Source organism: Acomys minous (assembly GCF_964271855.1).
Source record: "Acomys minous genome assembly, chromosome: 3".
Classification (NCBI taxonomy): Eukaryota; Metazoa; Chordata; class Mammalia; order Rodentia; family Muridae; genus Acomys; species Acomys minous.
The window spans coordinates 56109864-56126040 of record NC_140485.1 but is presented as its reverse complement, the minus strand read 5'-3'; the positions used below and the strand labels follow the sequence as shown (position 1 = coordinate 56126040).

Genomic DNA, 16177 nt, shown 5'->3' with positions numbered 1-16177 from the left:
ATGTAATAAATGATAAATGGAAGCATAATTGGTGGAAGCAAAATTGTCCATCTAACCCTAAAGAATATGTTCTGCCCAGCAAATCTTGTTTCTTTAACTCAATATTATTTTGCTGTAGGAATCATCTTCCCTAAACTTTATTATTATGTATAAAATGCTGCAGATATGTAAATGTGACTGACGTTCTGAAACAATGAGTACTGAAGTTTCCAGATACTTTGTGAAATGTTACAACTCATCATGCTATGTTTCTGTTCTCTTTGGTATAGGGTTCGTGCAGGATATTTTACATAGGATCATGTGTGTGTGTGTGTGTGTGTGTGTGTGTGTGTGTGTGTGTGTGTGTGTGTGTCCCCAGGTGTGAGAGAGCAAAGGGTGATGTGTTCATTATATGACCAATACTATGGTCTAACTTTAAGCAACTTTAAAACTGTGTTTTGCTGCTTGGTACTCCTATCTGTGTTATAGTAAAAAATAATATATATATATATATATATATATACATATATATGCACACACACATATATATATATGAAAGAAATTTTGTTCAAATTTGTCTTTCACAATTTTAATTATCTTGCCATTCACAGATTAATCAAATATCCACATTTCAAACTTGATTCATGAAGCAAGTGAACAATGTGACAGAATTCATCCTGCTTGGCCTGACACAGAACCCAGATGTGCAGAAATTCTTGTTTGTTGTATTTGTACTCATCTACTCTCTAACCCTCATCGGCAATCTACTCATTATTGTAACAGTTATCTCTAGTCCAACACTGGGATCCCCCATGTATTTTTTTCTGTCCTTCTTATCCTTTGTAGATGGCTGCTGCTCCTCCACCATTGCCCCTAAAATGATATTTGACTTCCTTGCTGAAAAGAAAACCATTTCTTTTAATGGCTGCATGACTCAGATCTTTGCAGAACATTTCTTTGGTGGAGTTGAAATCATCCTGCTCACAGCCATGGCCTATGACCGCTACGTGGCCATCTGCAAGCCCCTATACTACATGGTCACGATGAACAGGAGAGTGTGTGGCTACCTGGTTTCCATGGCCTGGGCTGGGGGATTTCTTCATGCTCTGATTCAAATTCTCTTTATAGTCTGGTTACCTTTCTGTGGCCCAAATATCATCGACCACTTCATCTGTGACCTTTTCCCTCTCCTACAACTCTCCTGCACTGACAACCATGTCTTTGGGCTCTTTGTTGCTGCCAACAGTGGGCTAATGTGTATGCTGATTTTTTTTATTCTCCTCACTTCCTATGCCCTCATCCTTTGCTCTTTAAAAACTCATAGCACTGAAGAACAGCGAAAGGCTCTCTCCACCTGTGCCTCCCATATCACAGTGGTCATCCTGTTCTTTGTACCCTGCATATTCGTTTACCTTAGGCCCATGGCCATCTTCCCCATTGACAAAGGCGTGGCTGTGTTCTACACTGTGATAACACCCATGTTAAACCCTTTAATCTACACCCTCAGAAACACAGAGGTGAAAAATGCCATTAGAAAACTCTGGAATCAGCGAGAACATGGGGAAAGATTTACATGAACAGAAAGGGTAAAAATAAATTTGGTTCCTATTTTTACCAAGTGTGACTCATGTGAAAGATACTGCTCTTGAAGTTAGAATACATGAATGTATTTTGTTCTCTTTGTCTTGTAGACTCTGTGTAAGTTTTTCTGTCATGAAAGTTGATATTTTATTACAGCTGAAGGCTCTTCAACTTTAAAACATTTGAACAATGACAGTCTTTGAGGAAAACTCATCCCAAAATTTAGACTGCCACACTGCAGTACCAAGAGCAATGTTGACATTATAACCTCGCCATAACCAGAATAAATATTTTTTCTCTGATTAAAGGCAAGGAATGATGTACATGTCTTCTACATATAGCCATAGAAGAATCTGGATAACTCAATAGCCTAATCTCTCAGGTGGAAGGTGTTTTCTGGAGATTTCTTGTGTGTGTATGGAAAAAAAATTTCTTCATATGCTTTCCTTCAAACCATCTTGTCTGAGATAAATCAGTGCTTAGTTTATAAGAGCAAAGGGGCCTAATTACAAGGGGAAAAGGGGGGATATCTGTGTAAACCAGAAAGAAACTCTAAACACTTAAATCTGCATATGGAGTTGCAGATCAATGAGATGAAGAATAATTTGAGACATAAACACTATAATTTAAGGGGAAATAAAGCATTAATTGCCTGAAACTCTTCATATAAGAGTAGGGCCTTATAAAACTTTTCTCACCTGTGTTGGCATGTCCACTGGGTTTTTCATCAGGTGTATTTGGATTGGATAACCATTTTTTTTTCAGGACTTCATGGGAGAGTGGTTTCCCTCTAGAAGAGCCAGCAACAATCTGGTCCACTAGCTATTACGTTTTTTTGCCCCCTCTTCTGTGGTTGCGGGCTGCTGATTAATGTGATTAATGACTGCTGGCAGACAGATAGTCAGTTTTCTCCAAGAACAAGTTCTGTGTTGCTACCCAATCCCACGTGCTCAGCCCTAAACACATACACATGTATGTGACTCTAAATAGACTCAGTGTGTGTGTGTGTGTGTGTGTGTGTGTGTGTGTGTGTGTGTGTGTATAAAATTAAGGAACGTGTATGAAATTAAGTGGCGGAGGGGTTGAGGATAGCAACAGGAGAAACTATAGGTGGGGAGAGAGGCGTAGAGAAGATGTAAAGGCAGTACTTACTGTATGAAATTCTCAAAACAATTAAATATAAATATAATCTGGTTTAGGAGGAAGAAGGAAACAGACAGATTAGAGTCAGCAAAAAAAAAAAAAAGTTCCAAATCATGTCAATTCTGTTACTACCATCATGAAGACCAAATTAAGCAAATTGACTCCTTAGACACACTTACATCTATCTATATTAAATATTGTCATTTACACTTCTTATGCTAAGCACAGACACACAGATGCACACACATTATATATACTTTTTATGATCACTAAATATCACTATGCTGCCATCATTTTCCAGCCCAGTTTTAGGGAATACCCTATTTGCAAGTTATGTCACTTGCAGGTTTAACCACTTAGCAGCCATATACTCTTCCCTAGATCTCAGTGGGAGAAATGAGGACATTTTTTGTCCTGTGGCTGTTTTGCCACACTCAAAGCCATCTCTACAAGGAGGTTCTTCAATGCTTATCATCTTTTTTGTGCTAGGCTGGGTGCTATCAGGAGTTAACCTGTCTTATTGTCAAAGAATCCTTAAAACAATAAAAAACATTTTAAATGCCGTATTCTGTAGGTCTCTGAGGTTTTTGTAGACCATATCTAACTATTTTGCCTTATCTATCTGTAGGATCATACCTAAGATGTATATTTTTATACTTGACATGACCATGAGCTAGCTGATCAACTAACAATTGACTTGTATTACCTAATTATCCTAAACAGCCTACAATAACACTATCAGACCTTTGGAGTAAACTATGTATTAATTGAGTTGCATGTGTACAATACCTCATATTAGAGTAGAAATATAATGTGTGAAGAATAATATTAAACTTGAATTCTCTTTTAATGTATCAAAGTTAAACTTAGTTCGTACCAATATACAAAATTTTATATCAATGAATTAAAATTAACCTAATTTGTGAGTAACACTTAAGGCCTTAAGTTGAGGAGTAGATTCAATAATCTACTTTTTTGTTCTATTATCCCTATACATCCCTATACTCTCCTTTCTTTCTTTACAGCCCCTGTCTCCATACCTTTTAATGTCAATATATATCTATAGCCCAAGAAAGCAACCAAAAACCTACCCAACCCCCCTTAAGGAAAATGGAGTGCCTTTCTCTTAAAGTTTCTTTAAGGTAATTTGGGGTGGAGAATACCTGTAGGGGGCCCAAATAAAAAAATGGTTAAACAAGCTGAGAACAGTATTCATGGTCCAGTCTATAAATGTCGAGAAATTCTAGACTTAATATTAGTCCTGTGTGGGACAGTCCGAAATGCTGGGCCAATTTGGATCAGGAGTCTTCTTTGAAGCTGTCCTTCTCTGATGAGGAACAGCAACCAAAGCACTTGGGGTTGGAACATGAAGGATGCAGGATGTCAGCATCTCAGCATGCTGGAGGAGTGAATCCTGTCAGGTCTGATCGAGTGTCAGTGTCCGGTTCTTCTATTCTGAAAACATATAATTTCTCACAAGCATTGAACAATTAAAAACAGTCCTAAACTATGAATGTGTTAGGTGTGCAGGAAGCATTGAACAATTAAAGCTGGTTCTCTGCTCTTTGTATGAGCAGAAGAAAGACATCTGTAAATCTTTATTCATTTCTCAGTTAGTCTCAGAGCTATTCGTATGTAGTGGGATTAGTAATATAAGTTAACTGTTCTGAAATTTGAATTCATATAGACATAGACTCACTTAAGTTACCAGTCTCCCTTTTATTCAGGCCTGTTTTATTTTGACCTCTTTTATAGATGAAATATAACATCATCGTTAACAATGAATATACACTTATCATCATATTGAAATCAAAACAAGATTATATAGTTCTAAATGTCCTTTTCTAGGCTCTATGGTGCCTGATGTATAGGCCAGGCTGCAACCTGTTTCCCGAGAAAATGCTTTCCGTTTTATAAACAAGCCAGTTGCCCTGAGCAGAAGGAAAAGGCATAAATTTTAAATAAACATCAGATAAACTCTTATTTTATTTTTGGGTGTATGTATATTGTAGGTATCTTGTACCTGGCTTTTCACATTTGTTGTGGGTGGTTTTTTTTTTTTTACCCCTTCTCGATGGGAGACATGTAACTTGCATGTCTATTTTTCCTTTTAACCTTGATCCTTACTTTGACCAACAAAATATATTTTTATACCGTAGGTATCTTGTACCTAACTTTTTATATTTGCTATGAGTGTTTTTGTCTCACCCTTTCTCAACGTGGGAGCCACACAGCTTTATGTCTGTCTCTCTGTCCAACCTGTCTTTACTTTGCCCAACAAAACATTTCTTAGGCTGATTTATCCTTCACCACCATCTCTCTCATGGAAGTTTTATTTTTAAGGAGATTGGCTAGCCTTTTAAAAAGCATTTTTATTACCCCCCCCCCTTTTTTTTTTACCTAAACCTCAGATTGATGTGTATCTATCTTTTAGATCAGTAAGCGCATATAATTCATTATTAAGGAAAAGGAATGTATCAAAAAAATTGTCAGTTTAAATCTTAAGCAGTCTCTCGTAAGTAACTTATCTTATCAGGAAGGGGCCAAGCCTATGGAGCCCAGGTTGGAACTCAGGAGTTCTGCCTGGCTGCCTGGCTTTGTCTCTAGTGTGTTGGGATTAAGGGCTGGTGCCATTCTGTCCTTTTTAACTATTTCATCTCAATTTAGTCAAAATATTTACAAATCTCAGCAAAAAATCAAGCAAGGAAACCAGAAAAGTCTAAGCCTTGGGTCATTTGTGCCAGTTCAGGCTTCAGTTAGTGAAATCCTGTCCACCATTCCTTGGAATTTAGTTATTGCTATCTCTTTCTGGTGGACCTTTTCCAGAAAGCCCTGACAAACACCTTGCAGCTAAGGAGCTCTGAATTTCAGGCATTATCAACTCTGTGAAGAGTTCAGTTCCTTTTCCTTTTTTTAGTTGCTAGTAACTTAGACTCACATTTCTTGGCTCTCTGCCTTTCTCCCTGAACATTTTTAGAGAGGGTAAGAAGTGTGACTTATGACTAAGCCCATTGCAAACAAATTCATAAACACCAAAACAAGGCCAAAAAAGATCCAGAAGCCTTCTGCGATGGGACCTTGGAGAGGGACCATAGTAGTTTTTATTTTATTATTATTTTAGGCAGTTAACTCCATTCCTCAGGCTGGTTTAGAAAACCGTCAGTCTCTTAGGTCTGCCTCTCAAACTGGCCATATGTATGTAGCCATCTTTGCTCTGGGAGCTATTTCCCCCTTTCAGACTATGACGAAATATGACTTTTAAGAGTATGGATACCTGCCCCACATGGAGCACCACTTATTGTTTTTAAATTATCTGTATTGTCAGTATTATTATTAGTATTACTGGCTAACAATCAATTAAGGCACAGACACTTGTTATATTTTTTAAATAGCCTTAGTTAACCTGGGGCAGGGCAGACATTAATCCGCTAAACTACTTCCCATAGTGGGGCAGGCATGGGATCCCTGCCTCAATCCCATGCCATCTGTTTCCAATAACTTCTATCAAGCTACCTCCATCCATAATCCCAAATACTTGCTAATGTTCTTCATCTGGGCTGAATCTCCATCCATGCCTGCCTCGTGTTTCTCCTCCGTCTAACCCAAGGCGGCCTTCTTCTTCTTCTCCTCCTTTTCCTCTTCTTGGTACCCTCGGGGTCTTCTTCCCTTCTCCTCCCTTTTCTTCTTCCCAGGATTCCTCTCTCTCCAAGCCCCACCTATGTCCTTTGCCTTGCCCAGGTTGGGATGGCATTTTATTAATCAAAAGTGGGTCACAGAGACAGCAAGCAGTAATTAGCATCAAAATACATCAGACCGTCCCCCAATAGATCTCCTTGCCCTGGTGTAGCCAGGCTGAAGGTACGCAAGGAGTTAGAAGTGTCTTTAGGGAAACAACCTGGATTCGTGAGTAATCATGTGGAGAATGGCTTCCCGCTGAGGTCGCTGCACCAACAGAGAGTGAGCAGGCGATGAAGCTGTAGGTGTTAAACTTGTCCTCTCTCCCAGCACTGACCAAATGCAGCTCTCCATCCAGTGCTGGAACCTTTGGAATTTTCCCTATCTGTGTTGGCATGCCAACTGGTGCTGTCATTATTCAAAGTTTGTTCAAGCAGCCACCCTGTTGACATTTCATGCTGCATTTTCCATGTCACATTCAAGGAACACTATCTAGTGCTAGGATTCCCGAGCTGCTGAGTCTTACAGTCTTCTGCCCCTCCCCCGCGGTTTCCCATGAGGAGACACTTATTATCTGCATTTTGACCACTTGCAGATCTCTGTAATAGTATCTATAGATTACAGAAGATGACATCCACACTTATCCTTAAAAATAATATAGCTGTGAGACTCTGCATCTGCTCCCATCCATTGCTGGATGAAGTCTCTCTGATGATAATTATGCTAGGCTGTGGACCCAGCACATCTTGCATACATGGCAAACTACAGGTCCAAGGTTTTGTGGCTGGGTTGGTGTTCTAATCCCTCCAGTTGAGGCTTTGCCCGGCTACAGAGGACAGTCAGTTTAGGCTCTGTGTCCCCCATCACGAGGAGTCATTGCAATTATTACCCTAATAAAGTCCAAGAAGTTTCCGTTGCACTAGGCTTCTACCTAGCTCCCAAAATGCCCCCCAATTCCAATCACCTCTCCCAGTATTCTCTCCCTCCACACCCCTGGAGCTGGTCCCTCCTGTTCTCCTCATTGCCTGCCCCCAGTCCATCCTCAAAATTTATTCAGTTTTCCCTTCCCAGGAAAATCCTTGTGTTCCCCACACACACACACAACAAGCCTGAACCCCAACTTAATTGGATTACTAGTTTGTTGATATCCAGTTTCTTGAGTTATTAATATACACTGGATATTAGCCCTTTGTCAGATGTGAAGGCAGTAAAAGTCATTTCCCGTTCTTTGGCCATCATTTTGTTCTATTGACGGTGCCCTTTGTCTTACAGAAGCTTTTCTGTTTCATGAGGCCTCATTTTTTAATTGTTGAGCTTAGTGCCTGCACTGTATGATTAAGCCTATTCACCACTTTTTCTTCTATCAAATTCAGTGTTTCTGGTTTCATGTTGAAGTCTTTGGTCCACTGGGGCTTGAGTTTTGTGCACACTGATAGATATGGATATATTTGCATTTTTCTACATACCAACATCCAGTTAGACCAGCTCCATTTGTTGAAAATGCTTTTTTATTTCCTTTGTATATTTCTGGCAAAAATCAGGTGTGTGTGTGTGTGTGTGTGCGCGCGTGCGTGTTTGTGTGTGTGTGTGTGTGTGTGTGTGTGTGTGTGTGTGTGTGTGCATTTACATCTGGGCCTTCAATCTAATTTCATTGATCAACTTGTCTGTTTTTATGCCAACTTCATGTGGTTTTATTACTACTGCTCTGTAGAACAGCTTGAAACCAGGAGTGGTGATGCCTCCAGCAGTTCTATTGATCAGAGTTGTTTTAGCCATCCTGGGATTTATTTCTTCTGTTATATTTTGTTTTGTTTTTGAGTAATGTTCTTTCAAGGTAGGTAAAGTATTGTGTTGGAATTTTGGTGGGAACTGAGTTGAATCTGTGAATTGCTTTTAGTAAAAATGGCTATATTTAGTATGTTGATCCTACCAATCCATGAAAATGGAAGATGTTTCCAACTTCTGATATCTTCTTCAATTTCTTTCTTTAAAGACTTAAAGTTTTTTTTTTTTTATCATATGTGTCTTTCATTTGCGTGGTTAGAATTACCTCAATATATCTTAAATTATTTGTGGCTATTGTGAAAGTTGTTATTTCCCTGGTTTCTTCTCAGCCACTTTGTCATTTGTATATAAGAGGACTACTGATTTTTTAAGATAATCTTGAGTCTAGCCAATGTGCTAAATGTATTTATCAGCTTTAGGTGTTCCCTAGTAATATTTTGGGGTTCCTTATGTATGCTATCAGATCATCTGTGAACAGTGATGCTTTGACTTTTTTCCTATTTGTATCCCTTTACTTTCCTTTCGTTGTCTTACTACTCTAGCTAAAACTTCAAGTACTATATTGAATATATATGGAAAGAGTGGACAGCCTTGTCTTGTTCCTGATTTTAGTAAAATTACTTTGAGGTTATATTCATTAAATTTGACACTGGCTGTACGTTTGCTGTAAATTGCCTTTATAGTGTTTATGTGTGTCCCTTGTATCCCCAATCTCTTCAAAAATTTTATCATGAAAGGGTGTTGGATATTTGTCAAAGGCTTTTCCATCCTCTAGTGAGACAATCATGTGGGCTTTTTATTTCTTTCAATTATTTATGTTGTGGATTACATTGACAGATTATTTTTGCATGTTAAAACATTCCTGCATCTCTGGGATGAAGTCTACTTGATAACAGAGGATGAAAAGCGTTCTTGGATTTGGTTTACAAGTATTTTATTGACTATTTTTGCATCTATGTTCATGAGGAAAATTGGTCTGTAATTCTCTTTCTTTTTTGAGTCTTTGTGTGAGTTGGGTATCAGAGTGACTTTGGCCTTATAAAATCAATTTGTCGATGTTCCTTCTGTTTCTATTTTGTGGAATAATTTGTGGGGCATTGGCATTGGCTCTTCTTTGAAAATCTGATAGAATTCTGCATTAAAACTGTCTGCTATGGGGTTATTTTGGTGGTGGACAAGGGGGGCTTTAGTGACAGTTTCTATTTCACTAGAGGATGTGTCTGTTTAAATTGGTTATCTGACCTTGATTTAACTTTGGTAAGTGGTACCTATCAAGAAAATTATCCATCTCTTTTAGATTCTCTAATTTATTGGATGCAGGTTTTTAAAGTGTGTCCCTATGATTCTCTGGATTTCTTCGTGTCTGTTGTTATGTCTCTCTTTTTGTTTCTGATTTTATTAATTTGGATATTCTCTCTCCATCTTTTAACTAATTTGGACAAGGGTTTGTCTCTCTTGTTGGTTTTCTCTAAGACTCAACACTTTGTTTACTTAATTCTTTGTACTGTTCTCTTTGTTTCTTTCTTTTTTTTTTTTAATTTCAGGCCTCAGTTTGATTATTTCCTGCCGTCTACTCCTCTTGGGTGCATTTCCTTCTTTTTGTCTTAGAACTTTTAGGTGTGCTGATGAGATCTCACAAATTTCTTTTTTTCCTTCATTAATCCTGATTGCAGCTTTCCTCTCCTCCCAGTCTTTCTCTCTCTCTCTCTCTCTCTCTCTCTCTCTCTCTCTCTCTCTCTCTCTCTCACATACACACACACACACACACACACACACACACACACACACACACACACACACACACACACCATTCTCTCCTCCCCTGCTCCACAGAAAAGAGGAGAAGTCCCCTATGGGTAACAATACAGCCTGACACATTAAGTTGCTGCAGGACTAGGCACATCCTCTCTGACTGAAACCAAACAAGGCAGTCCAGTTAGGAGAGAAGGATCCAAAGGCAGGCATCAGAGTCAGAGAGGGCCCCCACCCCAGGTGTTGTAGACCCAAGCTATGCATCTTATATATATGTGCCGGGGGTTAATTTCCTTATGACAGTGTTTAGTGCTATGAACTTTCTTCTTAGCACAGCGTTCATTGTGTCCCATAAGTGTGGGTATGTTGCACATTCATTTTCATTGAATTCTAGGAAGTCTTTAGTTTCCTTCTTTATTTCTGCCTGGACAGTCAAAGAAAACCTCTATAATGTTGGAGCCTAATCTTCAGCTTTCTGGTCCAGCATATCTGACAGATATATTTGTGAAGCTGGACTTGCTTATCCTGTCTTGGCAGAGTTCAGCAGTCAACTTGGCCTGCATCCAAGCTTGCCCATCTTAGGCAGAGTTCTTCCTGTGGTAGGAACAAAGGCATTTTCTTTGTCCTGGTGGCTGGCTTGCCACACAGAAGCAACTCTACATGGCGTTCCTTCCTCATGGCTTCCCGATGCACGTATCCTCTCTGAGGTAGGCTAGGTGCTGCCAGGAGTTGACCTATCTTGTCAAAGAAACCTTAAAATAATAATAAAAAAATCTTTAAATGCCACATTCTGTAGGTTTCTGAGGTTTTTAAAAGGTTGTCTATTTTTATACAGTGTATATTTTAAACCTAGGATGTATATTTTGTGATAAACTGGTATGACCATGAATCTGATTAACTAACCATTAATTTGTATTTTTAACTCCCCTAAATAGTTTTCAATAGCAGCTTTAAAAGTATTGGAAGTAAATCTTGTATTTATAAATAAGTTATATTGGTACAATACCTCATACCAGAGTAGAAATGTGTGTGTATATATGTGTGTATGTCAAAGATAAACTTAAATTTGAATTGCATACCAATGAACCTAAAATAAACTTATTTTGTATCAATATACAAAATTCTATACCACTGAATTAAAAATAACCATATTTGAGAATAATAAAGCTCTAAGTTGAGGAGTGGTTTCAATAATCTACCTTTTGTCTTATTATTCCTATGAGATATTCCTATATTTCCCTCTTTCTTTTCAACCTCTTTCTCCTTACTTAATAAAGAATGAAAGATAGAGAAAAGAAAATTAAAAGGGATAAATCCCCGAGTCTATGTTTTATACTGTGTCTTCTCTCTGAATAAGACCATTAGTAACTTGTACCCAACTCCCCTCAATGACAACAAACATCCATAGCCCGCTAGAACAACCAAAAACCTACCCAACCCCCTTTAAGGGAAATGGGATGTCATTCTCTTAAGGTTGCTTTTCACTGACTTGAGGGAGCAGGATACATTTGGGGGGGGGTCCAAATAAATTGGGAAAGAGTGCTTAATTAAGCTGGCAATAACATTTGTTGTCCAGTCCTTAAATGTTGAGAAATACAGGCTTAGATAAAGTCTGGTTTGGAACAGTCTGAAAGGCCTGACCAATTGGAATTAGTAGTTTTCTTTAAAGCTGTCCTGGAAGCAGGCTGTGAAGGAACATCAGCTGAAGCTGGGACACACAAGATGCTGGAATAAATGTGTCAGTGTCTCAGCATCTAGAGGATGGATCCTGTCAGGTTTGATCCAACGTCACCAGTGTACAGTTCTTTTGTTCTGAAAACATATAATTTCTCACAAGAAACATATAGTTTGAAAATAATAGATGCATGAGATATGCAGGATGCACAGATCAATTAAGGATGGCTTTCTGTTCTTTGTATGAGCAGAAGAAAAGACACCTTTCCATAAACCAGCCTGCATTATAAACCAAACTGTAAACCAAATTGTCTATATCATTTAAGAGAATGGCATGTGCTCTGATGTAGTCGATAGGCAGCACAGTCTCCTTGTGGGTCCCATAATATGGGGAGTAGGGGCTGCTTCTGACATGGACTCCGGTGCCCACTCATTGATTACTTCCTCCTGGTGGGGCAGCCTTGCCAGGCCACAGAGGAAGAGGATACAAGCAGTCCAGATTAGACTTCATAGGCTGAGGTCAGATCATAGAGGAGGAGGGCTCCCCTTTTCTGAGGACTGGGAGGGAGAAGGAGATGAAGGAGGTCACTACAATTGGGATAAAAAGCAAACAAATTAAAAATAAAATAAAATAAAATAAAATAAAATAAAATAAAATAATAAATTATTTTTATTAATTAATAAATAAAATATTATTTTATTTATTAATAATAAATAAATAAAAATAATAATAATAAATAAATAAGTAAAAAATAATAAATAAATAAATAAATAATAAATTAATTTTATTTTAATAATAAAATAAAATTAAAAAATAAAATAAAAGAATGATGTGATAAGTCTTGAGGCTATTGTAGACTTATTGGCCATGTATAGTTGATATTCTGGAAAGCGACAGTTTTATGTCTCAGTCAGTCTTAGAACTGTTTCCATCTGGAGGGATCTGCGATTATATTTCCTGTCCTATTTGGTCTTCTTGATTTCATTTCCCCTTGTGTCTGTAGCCAAGATATTCAGGAGGCCACTCCCTGTCATAACTGATCCTTATTATTACAGAGAGAGTCCAAAGCCTTTTTCCTTTCCTGTTAACATAAGCATGAAGCTTCTCTCCAACATATTGTAGTCTCTGTTCTCCAGCTGGAAGTTATCATAGGCACAGAATGATGCAGTTTAGCAGTCTAATTTTTATTTAGGTCTGCTACATTTTGATTTCCCTCAAAGGGGATGAAAAATATCATTATTGAATATAGAAACATCTTTATGATGAAAAATTAGAATGAGATTGTAAGGAGTTAAAATATATTCTTTTATAGAGGTATATATTTATTAGTTTTGTGGAGACAGAGTTTTTCTGTGTAGCCCTTGCTCTGCCACTTTCCCGAGTGGTGAGATTAAAGGCATTAGTTAATTTTGTGTGTGTGTTAGAGTTTTTATTAGTTCCTGTGAACTGCAGGCTGTGCTGAGCATTAAATAATTATTTTGTTCTTTTTGTTTATTTATTCAGTGCTAATTAAATTATCTTTCAGTTCCCGCGGAAGTTCCACACTTAAGAGACTGGTAGCCTACTCAGAGCAGAAATTAATTATTCATTTTGTTATATACCAACAAGTTTTAGTTGTGGGATGCATGCAGGGAGTGGTTCCCCGCATTGGGGACCCTGATACTGCCACCTGTCCTGAGCGGGGATTGGCTGAGGCTAAACTTTTTTGCCACCATTATGGTCCCCCTTGTTTTATAAGAACAGTGACAGAATCACTGCACGAGCTCTGGAAACCTGTGAAATGCCTTGGTCCAGAGAAGCACATGTGCCAAGCTAGTGTGTGTGCAACTGCAGAAGGTTTGGGGGGTGGGGAACGTTGTTAAGGAAATGTTCCTCCACTCTTGTGTCTCCAAGGCAGGTGTAGGTGGGACAAGCTAGAGGCAGTGGCAACTGTGGGTTTTGTTAGCCAGTTCTGCTCTGTTTAGTCTGCTCTGTTTGTCTCCTGTCAGCCCGTGGTAGGCTATCTTTGGCCTGCAGGCACGCCTAAGAGTCTCTTTCTCTCTTTTTTTATTTATTTCTGTATTTATTTTTAGAGAAATACAATTTTTAAAGTATGGACTTTTTTGATTTTTTAAATTTTTATTATTACTATTATTTATTCACATTACGTCCCAATTGTAATCCCCTCGCTCTTATCTTCCTGATCCCCCTCCCGCCCTTTCCATTCTATTCCCCTCCCCATGACCTCTGACAGGTGGGGACCTCTTTCTATACCGTCTGACCACAGCCTATCAGGTCTCATCTGGATAGCCTGCATCCCCTTCTTCTGTGTTCTGACAGGACCTCTCCCCTTAAGGGGCAGTGCTCTGAGAAACACGATTTTAATCAAACAGGAAGATAAACTCTAGGAGTCTGTCATCTTTGCATGTAAAAATTAGAAACCAGGAGACAAGCTGTTGAAACAAGACAGTTTCTCCACATTTGATACACCACTCCAGTTACAAGAAACAAAACAAAACAAAACAAAGCAACAAAAAAATTAATTAAAACATTAAAACATGAAAATAGAGGTCTAAGAGTCATAAAAGGTATGTTAAAAGCCCCCAAATGTGTCAAGGTTGTCCTTTTTCTACAAAAATGGTGCCAGCAAATAAATGAAGCTTTTCTCATTTCCAGTGGTGACCCTTAAAAATAAAATGTATCTATCATGGTGTAAAAAGGCTTTAAAAATCTCCAGAAGCCAGGTGTGGTGGCACACACCTTTAATCCCAGCACTCGGGAGGCAAAGGCAGGTGGATCACTGTGAGTCTGAAGACAGCCTTGTCTACAAAGTGAGTCCAAGACAGCCAAGGCTAACACAGAGAGTCCCTGTCTCAAAAACCAAAGGGAAAAAAAAATCTCCAGAAGATCCAAGTTTACCCAGTAGTTTCCCATTATCCTTCAGATAAGGGAAAACAATGAGCTTCTGGCCCAGGCTTCTCTTGAGGAATTAGGGGACCATACTTGTCTGATGACCTGAGCTATTGGGGGTCCATCATTTGGAGAAAGGGAGTAGGGAATGTTTTCCCTAAGCTCCTTCCCTCATGTCCCTCACATCTGAAAGAAAGGCCACTCCTTCCTGAGCTCAAAACATCCTATTCCAGTCTTCTTGAGGATTAGCTACATGGGCCTCTGCCCAAGGAATCCTGGGGGAAATAGCCCTGAATGTCATCCCTGCTAACGTCATCATCATACTGGGAAATGCTCCAAGACCAACAGCACTCCAGCCCCTGTACCAAAGGAAGGAGAAGGAAGGTGCCAGTAAGACTTAAGTCATGAACATCACCTTTTCATCTCCTACTAACCCTAGATCTTGTTCATCTGAGGCCATGTTTACACAAGCACCTGCTGGCGAATGTAGAACACGGGTTAGGTTACTTAAAAACAAAACCTCTGGTTATTTTGCAGCATTATCCAGAGTACTGGCAGAGCTGTCATTCTCTTATCTTAGCCATAACTTCTGAGTGATCAATCCAGGAGGGACAAAAGCCACCTCACTGCCTACTTCAAGTTCTAAAGTTTCAGGATAAGAACACATGGGCACCATGTCAGCAGCTAGGGCTGAGCTGTGCAGAGCTCTGCACACGGAGGGAGCACCTTGGGTTCCTTTGCAAGGGCCAGGAGGCTCGGCTCCCATTGAGCAGGAGAAAGCTGAGGTACACAGTGAAGTGAGGCCCCACGCAAGTGAGCTGAGGACTGTTACTAAAGCAGGATTAGACTTCTCGTGGCCTGGATGGCATCTGGTCCAACAGGGGGTTGCCACCCAAGTTGGGGGGTGGGGTTCTGAAGATGTGCATGGCCTCAGATCTGGGCAAAGGTCTTCTGGGTTTCAGGATTCTGGCATGGCTTCTGGTAGGATAGGAGGCTTCTGCTTGGTCTCTGGAGTTCAGGGTGCTAGCCTGATCCCTGGTGGAGTAGGAGGCTTCCACTAGAGGTATAGAAGAATCGGTATCTTTTCTTTGTGGTGGAGAGAGGGAGAGAGAGAGAGAGAGAGAGAGAGAGAGAGAGAGAGAGAGAGAGAGAGAGAGAGAGAGAGAGAGAGAGAGATCCATTTACCCCTCTTACACAGGATATGTAAGGTAGGTAATCACACTGAAGAAAAATGACATCTCTGGCTTTTTAAAATTTTGGTCCAATCTATGGTAGTTAAAAGCCCTGCATCATCCTGTTGGCTAAATGGGCCATTAATGAAAATGTCACAATTGCACATGCTTGAATACTGCCATTGCAATCTTTAGGTAACCATATTCTTTAGGCTAGTCATGCTTTTTAAGTGAAATCCATTCTCTTGATTCTAAACTATACCTAAACCTATTCCACATACTAGGCCAACATCAAAAAAGCTACAATTAGCAAAAGAAGTTTATATAGAAAGTTTTAATAAAAGGGTTTTCAAAAGTACAGCACTCAGGGTGTATCCTAAACTGCATTGTCAATATCTATTAAATGCCAATCCAATTGCAGTTCTAAAACTAGCCACTGCTAATGATGTTTGCAGATGCCAAGTGGGATTAAGCAGAAGATATTGGCTACTGTCTTGGCAAAAGATTTCAACAGAAAGAATGATCA

General features: G+C 39.2%; 1 protein-coding gene and 1 pseudogene across 2 annotated transcripts in view; one reads left to right on the top strand and one right to left on the bottom strand.

Moving 5' to 3' along the window:
• LOC311593775 (high mobility group protein B2-like) overlaps positions 1-16177 on the bottom strand; it is a 529125-nt pseudogene that overhangs the window by 120603 nt on the left and 392345 nt on the right. The gene's annotated exons all lie outside the window — the stretch shown is intronic.
• On the top strand, positions 586-1556 carry LOC311593485 (olfactory receptor 4C5-like; the record flags this gene model as incomplete). Its single annotated transcript, XM_084774825.1, has 1 exon — positions 586-1556. The coding sequence occupies exon 1, from the start codon at positions 624-626 to the stop codon at positions 1554-1556; it is 933 nt and encodes a 310-aa protein (XP_084630951.1). The 5' UTR covers positions 586-623.